Source organism: Bactrocera oleae, chromosome 6, assembly GCF_042242935.1.
Source record: "Bactrocera oleae isolate idBacOlea1 chromosome 6, idBacOlea1, whole genome shotgun sequence".
In the NCBI taxonomy this organism is placed as follows: Eukaryota; Metazoa; Arthropoda; class Insecta; order Diptera; family Tephritidae; genus Bactrocera; species Bactrocera oleae.
This window is the reverse complement of record NC_091540.1, coordinates 61842536-61866740: the sequence shown is the minus strand read 5'-3', so window position 1 is coordinate 61866740 and position 24205 is coordinate 61842536. Positions and strand designations below refer to the sequence as shown.

The window sequence follows — 24205 nt, the reverse complement described above, 5'->3', positions numbered from 1 at the left end:
CTGCCAATATAAGACTCTTTTCATATTCTCCGTGGTAGCTATTATCAAATTTCTGGGTAAAGCTCATAAAAACCGATACTTTGCAAGTTTTCTGACAAGCAATCAAAACAAAACTCTAAGTCCGATTTAACTGAAATTGAATAAAAGTCTACGAGAATGTTCTACAGCATATTTTGCTACAGTGAATCCATCGTGCTTGCCGTGTTGGCATCAGAGTGATAGCAGAGGATCTCAACATCTCTTATAGATCGACTCAACACATTTTGGCTATAGTTTCGGGTATGAAGCGTGTCAATGCTAGGCTCGTATCAAAAGACCTGAATCTTTTGTAAAATAACATCCAGTAGATGCTTGGCAACACAGCTGAGAACCCTACATCAAATGCATCATTACTGGTGACGAAACGTGAATTTATCAATATGACGTCAAAACTTTTCAACAACCTTTCGAATTAAAAAAATTAGCCGAAATCGAAAGAAATAAAATTCGCTGAAGGCATTGAAGGTCATCTCAGCCGAGGCTTATAACAAGTGTTCGATTAAGCGTTAGTATGGTTGTATTAGCTCATGAGCCTATTTTGAAGGCGATAATAAAGATTTGTATTAAGATACGTAAAAATGTATTTCTATATTGTCAGTCTGGGTCAAATTTGATGAGATGGTATAATATTTTATGAAGCAAACTTCTAGAAGACTCTTTTTGATTTTTTTTTTTGAAAATTTTTTATATTATTGTTTACATTTGAAATATAATATTTTCTATATATTCGGATCACTTTCCATATTAATATTTTTAAGTCAATCTATGGACTTTTTTAAATTGTTATTTTTCTATTTCGCCATATTTTTCAGTCGTTCTTGAAGTATATGTTTTGTAACTAACCGGAATTTGTTTTAATTATAAAGATGTTAAAAAAGTGAGTAATTTGCATTCAAACAGGTATAAAACCAAACGGCCCCAACAATGTACTCCACAACTACCCTTCGGGTACATACAGAAATTCAACCATAGTTATAAGATATTTATAAAAAGTTTAAAAAAAATCTCAACTGTGTTTTATATAACATTTACAGATGCATCGATTAAACTTCTTGATCGTTAGATATTTATCACTTATTTGTTTGTTATTTACCCTTATCTCTTGCAATCATTTTTATTAAAAGTATATTGTTGTAGCATTCTGAAAAAAGCAAAAAAATAAAACAAAAATAAAAACACAAAATAATATTATAATACTCGCAATTTTACATACTGCACATGCGCAAAAGCAAATGTAAAGCCGCTACACAACCGGTTGAGAGAGCAAGCACAGATAACAACGACAACCATTGAGCTTAGAGAAAAAGCTAACTGCAAATGAGCACCGCCAAAGCAGTACATATGCTCGCCTGTATGGCTCAAATGTGGTATGACAGCTGCGCATGCGTTGCTTACTGTTGACTTTGTGTGTATTTCAGCACAGCTGCTCCGCCACGGCGCCACACAATTCCAATCAATTTGCATGGGAGTAAGTGAATTTTGCTCAATTGGCTTTTTGGTGTCAGCAACTTCCAGTGGCAGTGGCAATAGCAACAAGTGAATATATTTATTTTATTTGAAAAGCAAATGGTAGTTGGCCAATCGTTGGCCAATTTAGTCTGCGTTTGAGCAGCACTGCGAACGGTTAACAAAATTTTTAAACGCATTGAAAGTGACCCTTTATTCGGTGGATTGCAAAATAAGGAAAAGAGTAAATACACTTAACTTAATTTATTTTCGGATTGTTGCTAATGTGACTGTGTTGGAAATTGTTTTAAAAATAAAATAAAATAAGACTAAAAAATCCACAAATTTGTGCCATAAAATATAGTTTTGAAATTTATTTTTGTTTAAATTGATTAAGAAATGTGTGTTGCAAGTGCTGAATATATTTAAAATATGCAAACAACTTACTTTTTTGACAAATCTGTTTTGTGTTTTTCCATATTACTCGTTTATATAACTTTACGACTGCGCTGTGCTCGAATGTCAAGTGGATTTTAATATGCAATATTTGCAGTACGAATAAATTTGATTGAAAAAAATTAAACAAAAAAGTACTTTTTAAAATTGTTGGATGTAAAAGCATCATTAAAATTGAATGCAAAAACCAAAACTAAAAATAAAAACAAAAACAAAATAGTGTTTAAATCTGCTGCATTTTTTTTTAGCTGTATATGTGTGTGTTGCTGTTGGCTTGCGCTTGTATTTTATGGCCACAGTGCAACATGCAACAAGAAAAGTGTCTAGTTTCGCACACACCAACACAAACACCAAAACACTGAAGCCGAATATAACAAATACAAAGTCAGCAAAGCTGATTGCTTACACACACATAAATATATGTTATATATATAATATATATATATATATATGTATATATATATATGTATGTATGTATGCAGCTGGGTGTTGGAACAAAGACGCGCGCCGTGCATTTGTAGTATTTTATGCGAGCGCTGCCGCTTGCATACGAAACTTTATCCGTTCATGCGAACACTTTTTGCATTTGTATGCACAATTGCATTTTCTTGTGTCTTTTCTTATATCTTTTATCAACTGTCTTCATATTTTTGCCATGCTTTTTCTGCGCTGAACTCTCATTTTCGCCATTAAATTTTATGGCTTGTATTGCAAACTATATGCAATTTATTAATATATGCACCAAATATATATTTCTAGATTTTAACTAATTTTTCATTCCTTTATGCAATACAGTTCACAAATTGTCTTTTTTGTGTAATAAAAGTTAACAGAATTATTAATAGGTAACTAAAAATAAAATTAAAGAAAATAATAATTGTTAACGGCGTATTGAAGTGTTGGAAATAAATGCTTATAAAAACAACAATAACAAAAGTGCAATAACAAGTCAAGTGAAACGAAACGCTGTGCCTAACACAACAACAACAACAACAACAACAGGAAGATATTTACTTACAAGTAAGGCAAACCAAACCGAACCAAGCAACAACAAAAAAGACTTAAGCAACGAACTTGGATTTGAAATAAAATTTGTAGAGTACTGCCACATTGGTACAATTTCAAGTAAGTTTTATGACAAAATTTTGCATTAATGCAGCAAAACATAACAAAAACACAAAAAAAAAAAACAAATGACAAAAATAACAACATGTTAATATTGCGAAAAAACCCCGAATGACACAATAGGCACATTTGTATGCTTTACGTTCGCACCCTTGATTGCCGCATAGGCCTTCGGACACGCTGTGAAAATGCAAATTACATGTTTGCTGGCGAAATACGCCACTTGCTGTGGCACCTGCGGTTGCATTACTTTTTTGCGCAACAAATTCAACAGCTGAAGAATATAAAAATCACATGCAGACGTTATTGTATGTATGCATGTATTTGTGTGCGCCACTAGTACATACCAACAAATTATTATATGTAAAGTCAATAGTGTTTTCAAATTTACCAAGCATCATATAGACACGCACACTCACTTACTAACTTAAAGGTTTCGAAACATTTAAGGCATTACTAATTATGCCCCATTGTGTGGCATGAACAAACAACCCTCCATCGTTGTTGCGTTCATAAGGCGTTGCAATAACTTTGTGTTGTGTTTTGAATGATAGACATGTAGACACACATATACCATATTTTTGCCATGTTTATATATAATTTTCTCAAGCATTTTTATGATTTGAGTACAATATTGGCGCTGTTATAATATATTTAATACAAAAAGTGATTTTTTTATTAGATCTATATCTACAAGTATGTATTTAATCATAAAAATGTTTGAGAAAATTAAAAGCTTATACAGGGTTCTTATAAATGAACGACGAACACTTTTCGATAACTTTTAGACGCTAAATGCTTTTTATATATATTTATTATGTGGAAGAAATAATGGGTAAATAAAATTGGGCTCAGGCACAAAGCCTCTCAAAATTTTCCGTTGGTTCCAACTAACTCATAAAGTGTTTTAATATTTTACAAGCCATTATAAAATTTATAAAAAAAATAGCGACAGCTTTTCCCTATGCCAATACCCTATATTTTACTATGCGGCGCACCGACAGCGTGTTTAAGTGCCTACACCAAATAAAAACAACAACGAGCTGCACGCCATCATAGTTATCAAAACTGCAAGCGCCTATAGCAATAGCAACAATAACAGCACTAACAACAGCACCAACGCAAAGCAACCACTTAAACCACATTCGGCTCCGCCTGCTTTGATGCGCAACAAGAAATTGTAACAAATTTTCGCCAATTTTACTTTCAATTGCACCTCGCTTTCCTTCTCACTTTCATTTGATGTTTTTCATCTACATGTTTGGGTAGACGCGTAAAACCATACAATCATATATTATAAATATAAGGTACAGTATTTATGTACTGTTAAGTTTTTTCAGAGAAGCTTTGAACCTTTTGTGAACTTTTTGCAATATTGCTTTTAATTTAAGTCGCCTTTCAATTAAATTTGCATTGAACATTTTTTTTTTTCATTTATAATGCTTTTCATAATTTGTTGCGCAATTGCGTAAGGCTTATACAAATACATAAATGTATATATGTATGTATATATCATATATATATATTTATTTGTTGCCAATGCCAATTATAAAAATTTAATTGAGTTGTTAAGTAATTTTGCTCTGTTTGCTAATGACTTTGTATATATTGTTGTTAAAGTAAACTATTATAAGGCAATATATAAATATATATTATATAAACACATTTAAATATCAAAAAAAAGTTGACAAATGTGTAGAAATATGCAACAAACTTTCTATCATTTATAATAAACTAATTGTGTATGTATATATATGAGGTAAGAAAACCTAAAATTTAAAATTAAATTTGAATGGATTCCTTGGCTTAAAATTTTTTATTGTATGCAGCCATTTTGCTTCATTTTTGCGCGATCATAAACAAGTGACAATCGTTCCTTGTAAATTTGAGAAAACGATATTATTTTGTGGTTATATCATTAGCAATCTCACAGACTTAAAAATAATATACAAATTAACCACATTTATATAAAAGATTAAATATATTTATGTATTTTTATTCATTACTAAAAATCATGTGTGCAATAAATGAAAACCTACTTGGATTTTTTTGTTCTGTCCATGTTCGCATAAAATCCAAATTTTCACCCTTCAATTTCCCTCGTACTTATTATATATGAGTTTTTTAGTTTAAATATATTATCGCACGTGAACATATAAGTTTCAGGAACTGCATAGTGATCCAAATCCAGTGAATACGGTGGTTGAATTATTAATAGCAGCATTTAGTTTAGGAAATGAGACTTCTACTTGGTTGATCATAATTTCTGCAATATTGCAATACTACTCACATACCCTCTATGCCATAAAATTATTCCTTTAAACTATTTATCTAGAGTAGACATTAGGCTGTTCGTTTGGTGATACCTTGCCTCTAGAACCACATTTTAATAAAGTAAAGAACTACAACATATATGTAAAAGCACTCTGTAGTGTTCACCAATAACATTTAATTTCATTGGCCCAAAAATTTTTATCGATGTCCAATTTTTGCAACCGCGGAAATATTAATATTAATAATAGATCTGGTTAGTGAATCTGGTTATTTTCATTCTATATGAATTTCTACATTAACCAAAAGCTACGCGGATGCTTTCCGCTGAAATAACGATTTAAAGTCTATTGAAGGCGAAGTTTCAGTTTCCGTACTTTATAACTAACTGAGTTTTTTCGGGTATTTTTTTATATTTACTGAGCAACCTTGCAACTTACATTGTAATAATGTATTTTGTTTTGCGGAAAAAACCGGCCGACTTTAAAAAAACAGATATTTTGACGTGAAAGTTTTGGATTGCAAATTAATTCGCTCTTCCGATATTAAATCAAAGTAATGTGAAAAAATATTCCAAATAAAAAAATTTTAACTAAATTTCGTGAAAGAAACCAATTTTTAAAAAAGATAAAAACAAAATTCAAAAACTTGGTTATTTGAATTTTCGCATATGCTCGCATTTCTATTATTTTAACTTAATTTTTCAATGTGTTTCATACTACTTAAATTTTTTTGCTTTAAAACATTATCAACTCTGGACTCATAACAGCCAGTTTTCTCTCCGCACTGAAAGCAATCATTCAAATGTTGTCAATTCTAGACATGCCTAGCTTCTAAATATTTCTGCATGAGTTAGTTACTTAGAGAACCAGTGTCTATAACTCTCAGAAACTATTCATAAAGGTTCTCGGATCGCAGTTAGTAGTTAGTCTTAAAGTTTCTTTTAAATGTTATTTGAAGAAATATTCACTTATCTATAATATCCATCAAGTGTCATTGCTAAGATGCTTCAGATGTCCATCTATTAGAAATTAACCAATGTAGGCGGATTTTATTAAAGCTAACCATATTCGTACATGAACAAATCGTATGCAATGATAATGTAAATGAACCTTTCATGAGAAAACACCCACCTAGGCTTCGTGGAACTCTTGCTAACAAATGAAAAAGGTCATTCGCACAATATTTAACACACAAAAAAATTAAATATCAATATTTTATGTGTTTTACCTTATTTTTCCTATCATTGGCATTATTTGTTTACGCTTATGTACTCATTTGCACAACACTCTCAATTTCATTTCGAATTTCAGCGCGCCGTATGTTTCGCTAATCTTATGCTAAAACAGAAAATAAAAATGCTTAATGTGAGCTTGTGATTAGCATCAAATCTACAACAACAACAATTGTTCGAAGTGTGTAAACAGGTTACAGATGCTGTCATGTCAGACTCATCATTAATCGTATTATTATTGTATATTCTGCTTGAGAAAATATTACCATTACCAACCAGTTTTATAGTTTGACAGTCAAACTAAATTATCGCCAAGCGCTGACTAGAGAACTTTATCAATCGATTTAAAAAGTAATAAGATAGCTTAGTATTATTTTGTGCTTGGGGATACAGCAACAACACTAGTGCATGCAATGGCCAACAAACATTAGCACTACATTCGAGTGAGCACCGAGCTTCCTCTTCCCAAAGCATCGCCAGCGGTTTTTGTGGTTTAAGGCGTTTCACGTTTAACGTGTGACAACTAATTAGCATCTTTTACCATCTTTATTATCACACTAGCTGGGCAAGAAACATGTTTGATCTGAGTAATACTTGCATTATATTTTTTAATTTTTTTTTTGCTGTTGCTGTTGAGCGACTTTTGGTACTACTGCTCTATTGTGTGTGTTTGATTTCAAGGTCGTCAACGTCATCAGTTGTCAATTTATAACGATGGCTTGTGTTATTGAGTTGTTTTGGTGTTGCTAAACAGATTCGCCATCCATAGGTGCTGCAAATGCGTGGTACGAGCTGTTTGCTTCCCATAGATCATGCAAATTTTTTTATTCTATACTGGTTTCACTTTTTTTGAAAGTTTTTTGAAAATCTGTAAATCAGGTGAAACAGTTATATTGTGAATGCGTTTCATAGCATGCTTTGAAGGACAATATCGCAAAACCTGAAGGTTTATATTCAATCGTGCAATCGTGTAAATCATTAAATTCGTATTGACCATTAATGTTTACCTTGAAAAGTGAAGCAGTTCTATACAAAAATAAATTATTAGCCGTTTTGTTGTTGTTTTAAACAAGAAATATTTGTTAGTATAATGGTTATTGAATTTGAAATAAGTGTTAAATGCATTTAATATTGTAAGAAATAACATATACCTGAATTTTTATTTGCAAAGAAAATATATAAAAACAAGTCGGATGTAACTGAACATTTTATACTCTCGTAACTTGCAAGGATCAAAGACGGGAAATTACTTCACGTGTTGGCAAAATTTTATATTAAAGGAAGTAATTATCCGATTCAACCAAAGACGACCTATTATCGAGAGTTGCAATTATTTATTTTATTATATGAATTTAAATTATATATCTTACAAATTGACCGATATTTTCGGTAAAAAATCAAACTTTTACGCAAAGTTTTACCCCGATACAAACATTGTTGCTTGATTTGCATAGTGAAAGAATCACATGATTGTAATCCGATTTCGCCCATTTTCGCACTATAACATAGAAATATGAAAAGAATGTTATGTACCGAATTTGATTGAAATGAGTTAAGCAGATCCCTAAGATATGGGTTTTTACCTAAAAGTGGGCGGTGCCACGCTTACTTTTTTCAAGCTAGTACCTTATCTACCTCCTTTGCCTTTTATTTGTAAATACTTGATACACGATATTTAATGGCTGCAATACTCAATACCGCCTTTTTCAGGAATTGTCAAGTCGCACCATCTCTTTTATCCCGTTATAAAACCAGATTTAACATGAAAAAAATGTTAATTCGACTGCACCGAAGCTATAATACCATTCACCGATGTATTTCTTATAGCATAAAAGGGTATAAAAAAATCTTTATCTTGATTTTAATTGGCCATTTTGTATGGTAACTATATGCTATAGTGGTCCTATTTAAAAAAATTTGTTCGAAAAACTCAGTGTTGCCGTGGATGCATGCCAAATCTCGTGAAAATATTTTGTGAGCTAAAAAAAATTTTCATACAAGAACTTAATAATGTTTGAAGAAATTAGCTCTTTATTCTGTTGTTGTCGTTTGGAAAACTTCCTATATATGTACATCTGATCGACTTATTGTTTGTGATGAAGCTTTCTGAATTACAAATATACACAGTGGCTTACCGGTGTTGGGAAAAATCTTTCCCAAATTGTAAAGAAATACTGTTCTACTTCATTGGAGCGGGTTAGCTTGCAATGCCTGTACTTTTCAAAGCTTTCGAAATTTAGTTAACTATATTTTGGTTTGGTTTCAATCTTAAGGCATGATAACATAAATACAAACATGGCAAGAAAGTTCCGGGAATACATATCTTGCAGGCAACAAAAATGTTAGATTTTTTTCGTAAATTATAGCGTATAATGCTTTGCGTATTCATCGGATTTTTCACTGTTCAAAATTGCATTTCTTAAAGCCTTTTTTCCCTATATTGGTATGTCGCTTTTGGTAGAGTAGTTCGACCTAACACCAAACAAAGTAAAAATGACTGAATAGACAACGTAAATAAATTACATAACAACGTTGTTAAGTATACAACGGCTTACCACCCGTCGTTGTAAACATAATGCGCCCATTACACAGCAGAAATTTGATAAACACAATTATATCATAAACTTGTATGTACATCTTTGATTAAAACCAACTACAATTACATAATCATAACAATATCTTGAAGCGACGATGCAAATGTCATACTTATTGACTGAGCATCTTTTGATTGATCACAGTAGTGGACAATTATTAATAACGGTAACTGTAAAGAAGAAAAACTGATTTTCCCACAAACTGTTTGCAGACACACCGTTACTCAGTTTTAGTAGCTACAAAACAGTACTTTCTTTTCTTATAATTATAATGAATTTGTAATCTGCATAAATTATCAATAAATTTGTATGCAATAAATCAAAATCAATTAGAAATGTGTTCGTAATTGTGAAGTGAATGTGTAAAATTGCAGATTTTGTAGGTGTGCACTGCAGAATGGAGTGAAAAACTCACAAATATATCTACATACATACAATAATTTGCATGTATTTAGTTGTAAATTTGAGACTACCGCCTTAGCCGCTTAAACAGTAGTGTATTGAGTTTTTACAACTTTGCATTTGTTGCGCTTGATTTAGCAGACTTGATGCGGAAAAGACAAAGACATATTTAGATGGCAACACTTGAGTGATTTTTTTGAATTTCTTACTATAAGAAAATATTTTGTAAACGATATTGAAATGTGTTAATAACTTTTGTTTTTAGTCGTTCTTCAAGAAACCTGTATTGAACATATTTATGAGTCTTTCGATACTGGTGAGTATTGATTTCCCTTGAGTCATTCAGAATAATAATAATACAATAACATTAAATTTAAATTTGGAAAATCTTTAGCCACTAATATTTTACTCATTATCCAGTATTTAAAGCAAACGAACTACACACTGTGTTTTACTTCGTTAAGTACGTCTGAAAAATGAAGTTAAATTTGATTCAATACTGATCAAGCATTTATATAAAATAAAAGTTTTGGCCTTAATAAAAGCTTTACGAGACTAAAGAACCCTTCTTAAATATTATATTAAATTAAAATTCTTACAATGCGAGCTGAGGTCTATTGCGCCTTCCCCTCTGTCACACAGACTCACATAGGCCCACACTTTGATGTATTCCAGGATGCTCCATGTCGCAAAACCCGTAGTAAAGGTTTCTTATACTTTTGAACCTAGCGAGGTTGTAACCACCCATTAGCAACTTTGTTGTTACCAATACCCTGCCCACTCTCTCCTCCTTGCGGAGCAGCTGCTTTATTATATGGGGAGACACGGGGATGCAGGGTTCCGGTCTTATCACCCAGAAAGCAGCTGTAGAGCGGGCAAACTCGTCAGCCAGTTCGTTCACGATTCTAGGGACACTAACGAATATCCGTTAAAGTAAGTGTAAAACCATCTTTTTATCAGTGTTAGCTTAAAATCTGGTATATGATACTTTATTTAATATTTATATTGAATAAGTAGGCTACTAATTATTTTAAGGTTAATCTCACGACCAGTGAAGGCTGACTTGATAAACTAAAGTCAAATAATGATATGAAGGTTTAGTAAATAAAAAAATTACCACACCAAGTCACACGATAACAGGAGAAATCTCGGTTAAGGATTGTCTTTTTTAGTCACAAAGTCATTGCCTTCTTTAAATTGCTCTCACTTGGCTTCCATTTCTTCCATTTCTATTACTGAACTTTTAATTAATATCGGCTTCCCGGCCTTCACTTTAGACAGTAACTTATGTCATGTTTCGTGAAGATATGTATATATATTCTCAAATAAAAACGATTTTCAAACAAGGACTTCATCAACGACCGATATTGGCGGTTCCGACAAATGAGCAGAGTCGTGGAGAGAAAGGGACGTGTGCATAGTTTTAGGTCGAAATCACAAAAACTGAGTGACTACTTTGGGCATGGCTAAATCGATTCAGCTCGTCACACTAATCATTTCTATATACATTTAAAAGGGTCTTCGACGCTTCCTTCTGAGTGTAACAATCTTCATGGCAAGCTTCATATACCCTGTTAGGGGTTTAATTATAGTTTCACATTGTAGTTGTTTCGCCAACCCAAAAATGCGCTACTAACTTATATAAAGACGGACCATATATAAATTATTCATAAATTTGCCTACAAAGTCATAAAAAGTATAACTAAAATCCAATTACCTTTGAAAATTATCATTTCACATATATTTTCACACTAAACTCACAATTTTCAAGTCTATGAACGAATGTCGTTCAACTATAGCTATTTACAAACATTGCCGGTACACACTTGGTTGATTTTCCTTGAGGGCATTTTAAGCGCTGAAAAGCCAAGTATTTCCGGTAGCTAAACAGACGTCGCTTTTACACTTCCAACAACTTGCGGTGGGCTAATGAGCACCTACAAGCGTCTGCGAACAGACACAAGATGCCGGTAATGCGCCATAAACTACCAAATACACAAACAACAAAAAACTGCACTTAAAATAAGCTACATTTAAATAAGTGCTTATGCCATAAATACCTAGAGCCGTATATTTTCGACTTTTTAACGAGCTGACAACCTAACTTGCTAGTTAGATGGCTAGATGACTAGATGGGTAGATTGGAAGATGGCTGGCTGACGGCAGACATCAGTCAACAACCAAAACTCATAAATTTTCCAACATCGCCTAAAGCGATTTAACACTTTTGAATGTCGGTTGACAGTTGAAAAAAACCTTCCAGCAAATACAGATTCATATACTACAAGCATACAATTACCAACAAAAATGCATATAAAAATTTATTATCATTATTTTTATTTTTATATGCAACAAAGTGTACGAAGTGCAGAGCTTATAGTCATAAAGTCGAATTTCTGAAAGTACCACAGTAAGAACGCGCACGTACCCATTTGCAGCATAGCGTTTACACTTGTACAATACATAAATATGTATGTGTGTAGGTAAATGAGCGCGTGCATACACTTGTTGCTTTGGCGCACCCTGTCACGTATGAACATGTGTGTATGTAAGTTTGTATATATAAATGGGGGCGTATGCGAGTATAAATAGTATGACGTTAAACCGCAATTGAAAGAGCTGGTGTCTTATGACAAACATGTGTCACGAATAATAATGAGTTAAATAAGAAAAAAACGATAGGAAAAGGTAAATGCAACAAAAAAAAACACAAAAAACCGTCGCCACGTCGAATTGCTGGTGTGTATGCATAAAAATATTTCCAATAAGGAAGACACGGTCGCTAAAGAATTGCGAATATGTTTAAGACAAAAGTACATACATACAGATATATACACATACTTATATACACACAGTTACCCGTTAGTTGCTGCGATATTGCTGTCCGTATATATCCCTTTTGGGGATCATTGACACGGCACTATCACACAGCGTTGTTGTTGCTGCTTTTTTAATCAAAACAAATCGAATACTTTTATGGAATTAATAAACGTAAATTTTCAATCGATTCTTTGTTAATAACACGCACATTGAACGCAAAGCGTAGAAGTGTATGTGCATTAATAAGAAACCACAAATAACTGTGTTCTTGCCGAAATACCATCGATCGTGAGGATGATACAAAAGTATTACACTTCTGCTTATCCGCTTATATAAATGACACTCACATATAATACAAACTATGGAACTTTTGAACATTCTACTCTATACTGCATATCATAACTTTTTTTTTAATAAACTATTATGCTGATGTATTTAGAGCCATCTATATCCATTTCGAATGTGTAAATAAACAGTCTTCCCTCCTCATAGTCACCAAGTACGGTATCTAAAATTCAGATCTGCCATTGTTTTTGTTGTCATTAGGTTATATACAATCCCGACTCTATCGTGGAAGTCCCGCAGCGAGGAACCAACTGAAATATACTTAGAGGTTCGTTAATACAATATATACGAGAATCTTCATCTCATACTCCGGAATTTTAGATTTTGTTGTTGTTATAGAAGCGGTAAAATTATATCCAACAAGTTTTGCAGCTCGTTGCAAAATTGACAACCCTTGGTCGGATATAAAACTGTGTTCGTTGCGTTTACATCTGATCGACCTTAAGAGATTTTTTAAGTATTTGTTTTATTCCTTGAGGAAGGACCTTGAACTGAATCCAAAACAGCACTTGTAGGTAGAAGTGATCCCAAGACATATATAACAAGCCAGTTTTCAGTGTTTATGTCTGTTCCAAGATAGAAAAAAGTGAGTCAAGCCTTTTTATTTTATAGCAAGAGGAGAAAGCGGTTTGGTAGTTTAGTCCGACGATGTCGCTGAAAATCACTGTAAAGCACCAATAAGTTCGATCAAAGCAAGCTTTAAGCGTCCTCATAACACATCTGATGGAGAATTGAATGCCTTTACTTTTGTTAAATATTTCGAGCGCTTTTTTCTAATTATCTTATAAGCGAACAATCACCTCTTTACCTCTTTAGGGAAAAACTCTTAAATTTGCGAAATAAGGATATTAAGTCGAAGTACAAGTTACAATATTATGTGAATTAACTTATTAGCGTTTACCCATCATAATGATTAAGAAAAAAAAATAATGGTAATAAAATTGTACCCTCTAATTCCAAGGACTCAAAAACATATCCTTATTGATCTACTCATGCCTTTATTGTTCCTATAAAAACTTAATAGTGTATTGAAGCCCTCGAAAAATGTTTATTAGACGATTTATTTATTCACTAATTTAGCTGAAACATATGTATATAATTATGTAGAATTATAAATTAAACTTTGAGAAAAAATAAAATATTTCTTACTTCTTTCAGAAACAAAACTACAGACATGAAAAAAGCCCGGCGATGGCTGCTCATAACGGCATGTGAGTACAACAAATGAAATAAAATATAAATGATAACTTATTAGTTCTAATTTTTAAATATTAAAATAAGTTTAAGGTTAAATTTTTCAAATCGATAATTATAATCGATAATAATATTAAAGGCGCACGCCTAGTGTGAATTTAAACAAAGATCGATTTTTTCATATTTTTACAGGTAATACCTTCAATGTACTAAAATTTTAAATCGATATCTCAAATATTTTTTGATTTACCGCCTTCTAAGAAATAGTCATTAAGTTCAATAAAGTCCACAAGTTCATCTTTAAAAGCGTTTTTCTCAAAACTACAATTTACTTGAGTGATTTCTGGGTGACATATTTCTCTGCTCTGACCAGTAAACTTGCTTGTATCCACACAAAGAGAATTTCTCTAAATAAGTGATGCGAACATATTTCGCAAAAATTGAATATATCCAATAATATTTAGGCCCAAAAAAATGTAAATCGTACTAAATGCAAAAAAATCATTTAAAAAATTAAAAATAGTTTATTTTCAAGCCGTGTTAAATCAAAACCGTGTAAAAAAGATATTTTCTTCTTCAAGTAATGACCTACCAAACACGACAAAAGTTTGGGTAAAATTCAACTTTTTTTAAAACGCCACAATTTAGTCAATTTTTTTTTTATCTCGAAGATAGTTCATTGTACGAACAATATCTTCTAGTAGATATTTTTTTTTTTTATTATTTCATTCATGGAGAAGGCCGAAATCAAGGTAGCAGTGAAGAACTTTTTTAGCGCCGTCGAAGATTGCGTGTAACTCGAAAAATACTTAATTTTTTCTTCAAAAATTTTTCTATGTATTCATAAAATATGTGGAAATACAATACATATATATATATATTTAATATTTAAAGCAATTGATAAAGTATTGTAGTTTTTTTAATTCGCAAAAATCGCCTGCTATTACATTTTTAATCTTCTTCTATTAGTTTTTAAGCATTTTTTCTTTAAACCAAATTATGTTTTTGTTATTTTTATAATTCTTTGCATTTCAAATTAATTTTATTTCCAGCTCTGTTAATGCTAGTGACAGACATAGCAGCAGTGGCGCCTTTTAAAAAAGTTTCAATTGCCACAACAACTGCCTCGACGACAACGAAAACAACAACAGCTACAAATGAAGCGCCGAGCAGTGAAGCCACAGTAAATATTTTCTTGAATTACAATTGCTAAATATTTCAACTAAATTGCATAAAAATATAAAAAATAAAAAAATGTATTCATATTTAGAATATTTCTATATTTTATGAATATTAATATTTTTAACAAGTTTGTTAAATATTGATTTCATCCATACCTGTTTATGTATATTTTTTCCAGTATATAATATTAACTTGATTATTTTTTCACAAATAACCAACTATGCACTTTTAACTACAAGTACATATTAGATTGATTGAGCTTGTAAAATATTGTTTATCAACATATATGTGTATGGAGGTGTGTACATATATAAATATATATAGTATCTATATAACAAGAATATTTTATTACACCTAGAAATTTAATTGACTTTCATATTTCTATACTCGTATGCACATACAATACTTTTTTTGTTCACTTTTTGTTTTGTGTGCCAATTTCTTCATTTTCCTTTTAAGCCTATCTACTAATATGGAATTCTACGTTCCTTTCTTCACCTAGGTGGCGAAAGTTTTTACTTTTTTCACTTTTAAAGCCAAACATTCTTTTGAATGCCGCTGATATTGCTTGAAAATTTTACATAAGTATATGTGTACAAACATTTCGAATGAGTAATACTTCGAACAGGGGTTTATACTCTTTAATAAATATATTTTAATTTCCTTCAGAAAAAAAATAAAAATAAAAGCAAAAATAGTGATAGAATTATGTACCAACTTTTATTTTTAAAATGATTTTTTTTATAATTAGTAGAAAAAGATAGAAATCTAAATAAAAACGTTTAACATATTTTATTCTGACCCAAGTTTGTGTCTTAAGTCTTTTGTAATCAGCAAGTAGTAAATACATACACATAAACATACACTCATAAGTTTTACATATTTCTTATAGTAGCTTTAATTAGGGTTGCAAATAACACTGGGAAACAGTAGTTTTGTTTTATGAACTTTCTTACCCGATTTTGTATGATTTTGTCACGCTGATTCCAAATCTGTAGTCAGTTTTTCTCTCGCAGCTTTAGTTTTCGAAATACGAACATTATACATTTTTAACCAAAAATACTACAATTTTAGAATTAAAAAATATAATGATCTTACTTAACATGAAAAAAACTTTCTTTTATGTGCTTTATTTGCATGAGTAGAAACATCAGTATTGTTTTGAATGCTTCAGCAGTAATCAGCCATCATATTTACACTCCAACCACCCTGGTATTGCTCTTCCATAGTACGAATATTAATTCAGTTCATGTTTTCTCCTTATCTGTCATACAATCAGTAACATGTTCCTTGTCCTTTATAAATTCCCTGTTTTGAGGACCGTCAAAAATGCCAGTTTTAATTTTTTATGTGCTCAATTTCGGAAATATTTTACTGTTATATTTAAAATAATCATTTCTAGTTATTGTTTAGAGCTTTTACAACTGTTTTATCAGGGTATTCATCACATTCATACTACCCGGTACTAAGTTCACTTGCAAAGGCCAAACTTTTTGATGCCAGTGTTCTGTCTTGGTTTGGCTATACCATAAGCACATGAAACAGCGGTATTTGGTATATCCTCCTTATTGACCTAAAAGAAAATTGACCATTTTAAGATCGGCACATATCAGCCAGTTAATGTCTTCCGAAAGTAGTCCAAATAGGCCTTTTACTGAATCAGACACATTTAATCAGCATTCTCTAAACATATATTCACTAGAAATAGCATAAAAACTATTCCGATGATTTAAAGTTCTTCTCATAGTAGACATAGCGGTTTATTTATGATATTTAGTAATTTTTTGCCCTAAAAATTAATTCTTGTAAGCCGAGTAACGATATTTCAGAGCTGCTACAAAGAAACTGAGAGTAGATTTGAAATCAGTGGCGACAAATTAGTAAGAAACAGAAATTTCATACAACAAAAAAAGTTTAATTTATTTACCAGTATAATGCATTTAAAAATAATTGAATAAACATTTAAATTCATTTCTTTACCATGGATTTTTAATCCTGTAATTCTATCATCTTTAATACTCTGCAGTGTTCAAGCAAAATGAATGATTTAAATTATATACATATGTATGAAATTCAAAATAAAAGTTTTAAAATTTTAAAATTAAATTTTTATTCCGAAACTTTTTGATTAAATAACTCAAAACCTTGGCTTAAACCATTTTATTTTTAATGATAATATTAGTTATGTTTTTCTTTTTAATTTTAAAACTGCTTTTAACACAACTTTAAGTTTAATTCGAGTTTGCGTCTTAAGTCTTTTGTTAGAATAAATTACTAAAGTATGTAAATACGTTTCATATTTAAATTATTCGTCTTTTATTCATTATTTCTACTTCTAAAAATATAAAATATCTATTTTTACTTACTTTTTACCACGAATTTCAGTCTGATACTTCGGCGTCAGGTCCAACGAAAAACTCCAAGTTAACTGGCATTCCACAAATCGATTATATCTGGGATCCAAATTTACCACGCGAATTGCGTGGGTAAGTTTCGCCCGCATTGATGCTTCTACTAAGTTTTTAATATTATTTTCTTTATACCAATTTCACAGTTACAATCTCTCGAGCTACCCATTCTTCTCAACTGTGCCGCCAGAAGATGATATTCACTTCAAATGCGATGGTCTGCATGATGGATTCTACGCTTCCATTGAACATAAGTGTCAGGTAAGTTCAATAATATTGCACAACATAATTATAAGTCATGTACGTATGCATGCATGTGTGTGTTGGATAGATATTTATACAGATATGTATGGAAAAGTTATCAAATGAGCGATTGCTGCTGACCTTGACCCATTATCTTATCTTGTGTAACATGCATGTATATATGTAAGTTTAGTTCAAAAAAAAATAATACAAAACAATGAAGCATTGAAATTATCCGTTAATTTATTGAGATAATGACCAAAACTCTTTTAATCTTCATCTATGCAGTTATTGATTGGTTAAACTGCTGGCTTCAGGTAAAGTGGGCTCAATTTCATTTGAAACCGAAATTATCTCCAACAGCAAACAGTATGATAGTGAAGCTTAACGCAGTTGGTTTGCTGAAATCGCACTAGGGAATGTCTATTAATTTCACGCGTGATTTTGAAAATTTCTCGAACCTATTACCACCACCGGGCTGGCGCTTTAGTAATGAAGCCAACAACATGAGTAAACACAACTCTGTGCAAATATATGAGACTATAGTTAACTGTTTGTTGTTATGTGAACGCATAAATTTAGTAAATAATAAAAGTATAAATTTGTCTGCTGTCGTTTCGACAGTTGCTAACGCGCTATTGACTATGTCCGAAACAAGCTGGCGTGTTGATCTTGACCTCAAAATGTGTGTACCTGCTCACACACTGTTTTTTTTTGTATTTTGCTACCTTTCATGCTTAATTGTTGTTTTTAATTATGTATTTTGCTAATCCGAATATATTTCACTTTTGATATTATATCACAACGGATTTTAAAACTTTTCTTTCTGATTTTAACACTGAACTTATTGTAAATGTATCATCTTATCAAATTTGAGCTAGACTATTAAGAATTATTTAGATTCTAATTATATAATATAATATTATTTTCAAATTCGCTGATATTTGGTCAATAAAGACACGCTAACAATTAAAAATCGCATTCGATTCGCCACTTCTTTGCTTGCTATATTTGTGCTCTGTTGTCAAAAAATGTACCTGTCAGAGGAGTTATTCAATTGAATGCAATACAAGAGAGTAAGTAGATACAGCGTAAAGTAGTACTACATCCCTCTCCCCCTCTATTAATTATGTCAATCCATTTGACTTATGCTAGTTGCTTGATCGATTCGCCAATTTCTATACTTGACCTATAACTACTTCAACAAATCGATTGATGCACACGTTCTACGAAAAGTTAACAAAAACAAAGGGAACTCAGGAAGCCTAATCCATTAAATAACTAACGACTAATTTTTTTGTTCTCTGCTGCATCGCTTTCAGGTCTTTTGCCCGCCATTAAAGCATGTAAAAGCGAATTTTTTTGTATGTCTACAAAACTAATATTTTTGGTTTTTTGAGAATGCAAAACTTTCTAATAACCAAGCAATATGTTTTCCTCGAAGACGAGTTTTTTATGCTCTGCCATTTTTTTCGATAATTTCTTGCCTGTTTGATGGTAATTTCATAATGGTATTCTCATATAAACACTCGTCGCTGTTGGCAAAAAGCTTAGACAGTCGATTTTTACAAGCTTGTCTTGAAGCAAATATTTCACCAGCAAAATCATTCGCCATAGGCAGAAAGAGGTAGTACTCACTTGGTGCAAGGTTCAGACCTAAGAACCTCCCAACCAAGCGTCCGGAGTTTCCGGCCAGTCACTATCGATATGTGTGCCTGACATTGCCTTCATGGCACACAATTCCTCTTCCAATGGTCTTAGTTGTCCGCTCTAGGCTGTTGCTTCCTTCAGATGGGCCAATTGTTGACAGTTTTAATTAAGAGTTCGGTCGATGGAGAGCAACTCTCATAGTAGATGATTTTTTGCCAAATCCACCAAACACACAACTGGCTTTGCCACTAATTGCGCCAGCTTACCATGATTCGACCACGATTATTTTGGCTTGACATTATCATAAGTAACCCACATTCTATCACCAGTAACCATCCGCTTCAGAAATGAATACGCGGTTGGAAACTCGGCCATGAGGTTTATTGGCGTTACCTCGTGTTACCGGAAAGCAATCGTTACTAAAATTGTGCGTGTTTTGCTATTACAGAAACAGAAACATTATGCACATTTTCAGCGACTTGACTTTCTTTTTCGCCTTTATAGTATTTTCTTTTTGCTGGTGTCCATCTTTGACGATTAAAGCAATTAAGCAATCACAATATTCTCTAAAAAGTATTTTTAAATAGTACAAAATCTTATATTTCTAACTTTTTTCAAAAATTAATAGATTTCTTTGTATTAAGCCTTGCAATATTACCCTCTTATTCCTCCGACGAAGTAGTCAGATCTAAATATACATATCTATATCCCTCTAACGCGTTTTTTCTATTCCAGGTATATCATCACTGTGTTTATGGTATCAGGCATGATTTTCTCTGCGCCAATTTTACAGCATTCGATCAGCGGACATTTATTTGTCACTTTGTGTCTGATGTCGACTGTGAAGGTTCGAAGAATTATTGGAATAGGTATCTAAATTAAACTCAAAATAAGTTATTTATGTATCTATAATAGCTGTCATTTCACCACAGAAATGATGATCTCTACATGGCAACAACGCCAAAAACGACGACAACAAGCAGTACGGAGGCACCACCACCAACACCACGTAGACGGCTGGTAAGACCATTGAGGCCGTTAAGACGTCCCGTGAATCGTCGGCCGGTTGATGATTATTACTATGATGAGGAGGAAGAACCGGCGGCAGTGTATGAAGATGATTATTATGAAGAACGTTTGAATCGTCGGCGCAAGCCACGACCACGACAGCGAAAACCAGTCACAGATTATGAAGAAGATTACAGCGATGATAAACCAAGGTAAGTAGAGAACAATTTAACTTTTGAACACAAGCAGTAATCAACGTTTTACCCTCTCTTAAGGCGTCATAATTCGCGCGATCGTTTTCGCGATGAGGAGGAATTGGAAGTGGATTACGATACTGATCGTCGCAAATATGATAGAACCAATACACGAAACAAAGCGTCAGATAGACGAAAAATTGGTGGTCGTAAGTCTACGACAGGCGGGGGTCGTTTAGGTGGCGACGAGCGCCGCAGTTTAAGTGACGATCGTGCACAGCCAGGACGGAAGGATAAATCGCGCATTACGCCATCAGCAGATCCAGTTGATGCGGCAGATCCACCACCGCGTCGTCTAAATGGTCGACGTAGAAGTAATGAGAAGCGTGCATCGGCAGCAAACAGCGATGACTTGGATGATTTCGAAAAGCGACCAGCCAATGCACCCGATCAGGAGGAGGCTGCCGAAGAAGAAGCGCCTCCTAAAGTAAAAACGACACCGAAACCATTGGAAGAATTTATCACACCGAAGGCTAGTAGTAGTTCCGTTTACGCACGACCACGAGCACCTCCACGCATAGCGCGTCCGGTGCCGCTGAATGAGAAGAAAAAGTTTCAATATCCCATACAGAAAACTGGAACGACTCCTAGTCCCGAAGCTACACACGCAAGCGCAGATGACTACTATGAGGACGAAGTCTACGATGATGTACGTCCACAACGTGTACCACCGCGTAGACGTGTTGTAGATAGCAAATTAGATGAAGAAGTAGAAGCACCCAATTCGAAGAGACGTAATCACAATGATACACCTTTAATAAAGAAGCCTTCGCGTACAACGATTCGTCGACCAACAACTGAGAAAAAACATGTGTCCACTACAGATGAAGAATACTACGAAAGTGGTGTTGGCGCATCTGATGAACCTGTCGACAGTCATACCAGCAACCGGAAGCGTCCTTTTAGCACGAGAAATCGCAGTTCCTTTGGTCCCGCCATTGGTCGTGGTGCTGAAGATGTCGACTTTATCGATGATGACTACGAAGAGCGGCCACTGCGGCCGACGCATCGGTTAAGGCCAAAGGCAGCCGCACGCAAAGGTACCAAAAAACCGCGACGTCCAATAGAAGAAGAAGATGTTTACGAGGACGAGCCCGAACCCGAACCACTGCAACGAAATCGCGTAAGTGTAAATCGCGCTCGTATTGGAAGTAACGCACGTTTGCGACAAACCACAACTAGTACGACAACAGCGGCACCAATCGAAGATGCCGCATCTGACATCGAATTAGAAGAGGAGGAGGAGGAACCATCGGCGCCCGCTACATTGAGCAAAGGTTCCGGTCACTCACCCTCGGGACGCACTGCAACGGTACGTGTTGTTAAGCGTCCATTTTTACCATCGCGCGGTGGTAGTCCATACCTGCCACGTGGCCTACAACCGGTTGGTGTGGCTCTGAAGCCACTCAGCTCGCACACAACGGACACTAGTCCCATCGATATGGGTTCTACAATCTCGGGGGTTCGTCTACTCGAACATGGTGCACCGATATTGCGAGACTCGGGTAGTGCTTCAGGGACCACGCTAATTAATTCTCATTTACATGACTCAAACGGATACGAACGCGAACGGGAACGTGAACGTGAACATGAACGAGATAGAGAGCTACATGTAACGCAAACGCATCGTACTACATTGCCACCGCGTAGCGCATTGCCGGCATCGCAGGTGCGACCAGAGCCTCAACCTAAAATTACATTAGATGAGCTCTACGAAACCGACTATGACGTCACGTTGAATGACGCACTCAATCCGACGCTTAAACCGCTTTCGCCGCAACACAGCAATCATGCGACGATTCACAATGGCGCTTTTGAGCATGCATTCGCATCGGAGACGGGCGTCGGTACATTTGTCAATAACAATAAGTCACCCACACTCTATCACAATAACAATAACAATAATCAATATCAGCAACAACAACAACAACAACAATACCAACAACATAAACATCAACAACTAAATGGTTATCAAACTAAATCACAAATCACTCCATCGCTTAGTCAACCACAAACCCATTTTGAACCACAACAAAATTCCAAATCATTACAAACTCAAATTCATCATCAAACCGAACATTTACATGTACAACAACAACAACAGCAACAACAAACTAGACAACAATTACCACAGCAACAACAAAGTGCCTATAATGACTACAATAGTGACGATTCGTATTTCTCATCAACAGATATCCGAAGGCGCGCGGTCGTTGCAGCGCCACAGCCGTATTCCAGCCGAACGGACTACAGGGGCGTCGGCATGAGAATAGCCCAACATTTCTATGATGATTTGGAATACTAAAGGTTAGCATCAAGGGCAATTATGTATTCATCATGGCCACTTTGTTCATAATCACATACATAAATGCTATGTACCTATCCTTAATACATACAAAACAAACATATTTGCATACATACTTGTACATACGGATGTGTGTTTATATGTATATATGTATTGTATGTCTTCAAAGCATTCATAAGAATTGCAAATCATTTCGCATGCTTTCAAAAATTATTTATTCAGTACTAATTTGATATTTGCATGATTTCGCATTTCACTCATATTCATTAGGTGCTCTCCACCATAGATGAAGCAAGCCAGGCTCTCTATATAAATAGTATATGTCAAATTGACTTAACGCAATGCAAAAATATAAAAACGCAACTTTGATGTGTACGCAATATATGCCGTTATTATCAATTGCTTGTTGGCATTTGACATAATTAACTTGCCTGTTGATTTTTAAAATAACAAAACTTATTCTGTATAACTTAAATGTGTACCTTTTCTTTCAATTTTCCAAAAAAAAAAAAAAAAATACTAAACAGCATTACTTTGCATTGTGCAACTCTAAGCTTTACAAGTTTATGGCAAGAAACAAGCTTCAATAATTATTATTTTGCTCTCATATTTTCGCTCATCTTCGCTCATAACCGCAATATGCAGTTGCGTTGCTTTTTCACTCTTCGCTCATAGAAAATATTTAAATCAGTTTTCGTTTCAAAAAATATTTATGCAATAATGAGAATTTTGCTATTCATTCCACTTTAAGGTCTCTCTAGAAATGTATATAAGTGTATTTAATGACAGCCACACTATACAGCACCACGCACACAAAACTCACAGCACACGCCCAACGACTTGATAACTAAAAATCTTATATGAAAATGTTCACACGTATCGTTTATTCCTTGGGATGTTATGAAAAATACTTGTACTCCGCGAATATCTGCATATCTACATTTTGGAACGCAAAATTAAAGCCGTTGGCAGAGCATAACGGAAGTTAGTTACCCACAGGATATAATATGATGCTGAAAATATGCGGCATTGCTAGTTGGAGCATCAAATATAATTTATATATATATATACATACACATGTATGTGTGCGGTAATAAGTTTTAGTTGATTGTGTGTGTAAACTAAGCTTAAAATTTATAAATAATTAAATACTCAATTTTCGTGATAGCAAAGACAGAATTCTATAAAGTTTTGTCACATAAAATACATACAAACATAATTAAATGAGT

At 33.5% G+C, this 24205-nt stretch overlaps 1 protein-coding gene across 7 annotated transcripts; it reads left to right on the top strand.

The window, feature by feature from the left end:
* The first annotated feature begins 1609 nt into the window (after positions 1-1609).
* On the top strand, positions 1610-24200 carry LOC106618224 (nucleolar and coiled-body phosphoprotein 1). 7 transcript variants are annotated; one of them, XM_070110921.1, is made up of 11 exons: positions 1610-1729; positions 2737-3066; positions 13891-13943; positions 14979-15109; positions 17494-17594; positions 17663-17777; positions 20145-20278; positions 20342-20629; positions 20693-22340; positions 22864-22978; positions 23728-24200. In XM_070110921.1, exons 3-10 carry the CDS (start codon positions 13907-13909, stop codon positions 22936-22938), a joined length of 2529 nt encoding a protein of 842 aa, XP_069967022.1. In that variant the 5' UTR covers positions 1610-1729; positions 2737-3066; positions 13891-13906; the 3' UTR covers positions 22939-22978; positions 23728-24200. The 7 variants fall into 7 exon arrangements, with proteins under 7 accessions (XP_069967022.1, XP_069967021.1, XP_069967020.1 ...); XM_070110920.1 differs by having other exon boundaries at positions 20693-22514; XM_070110919.1 differs by having other exon boundaries at positions 20693-22518.
* Positions 24201-24205: the final 5 nt, after the last annotated feature.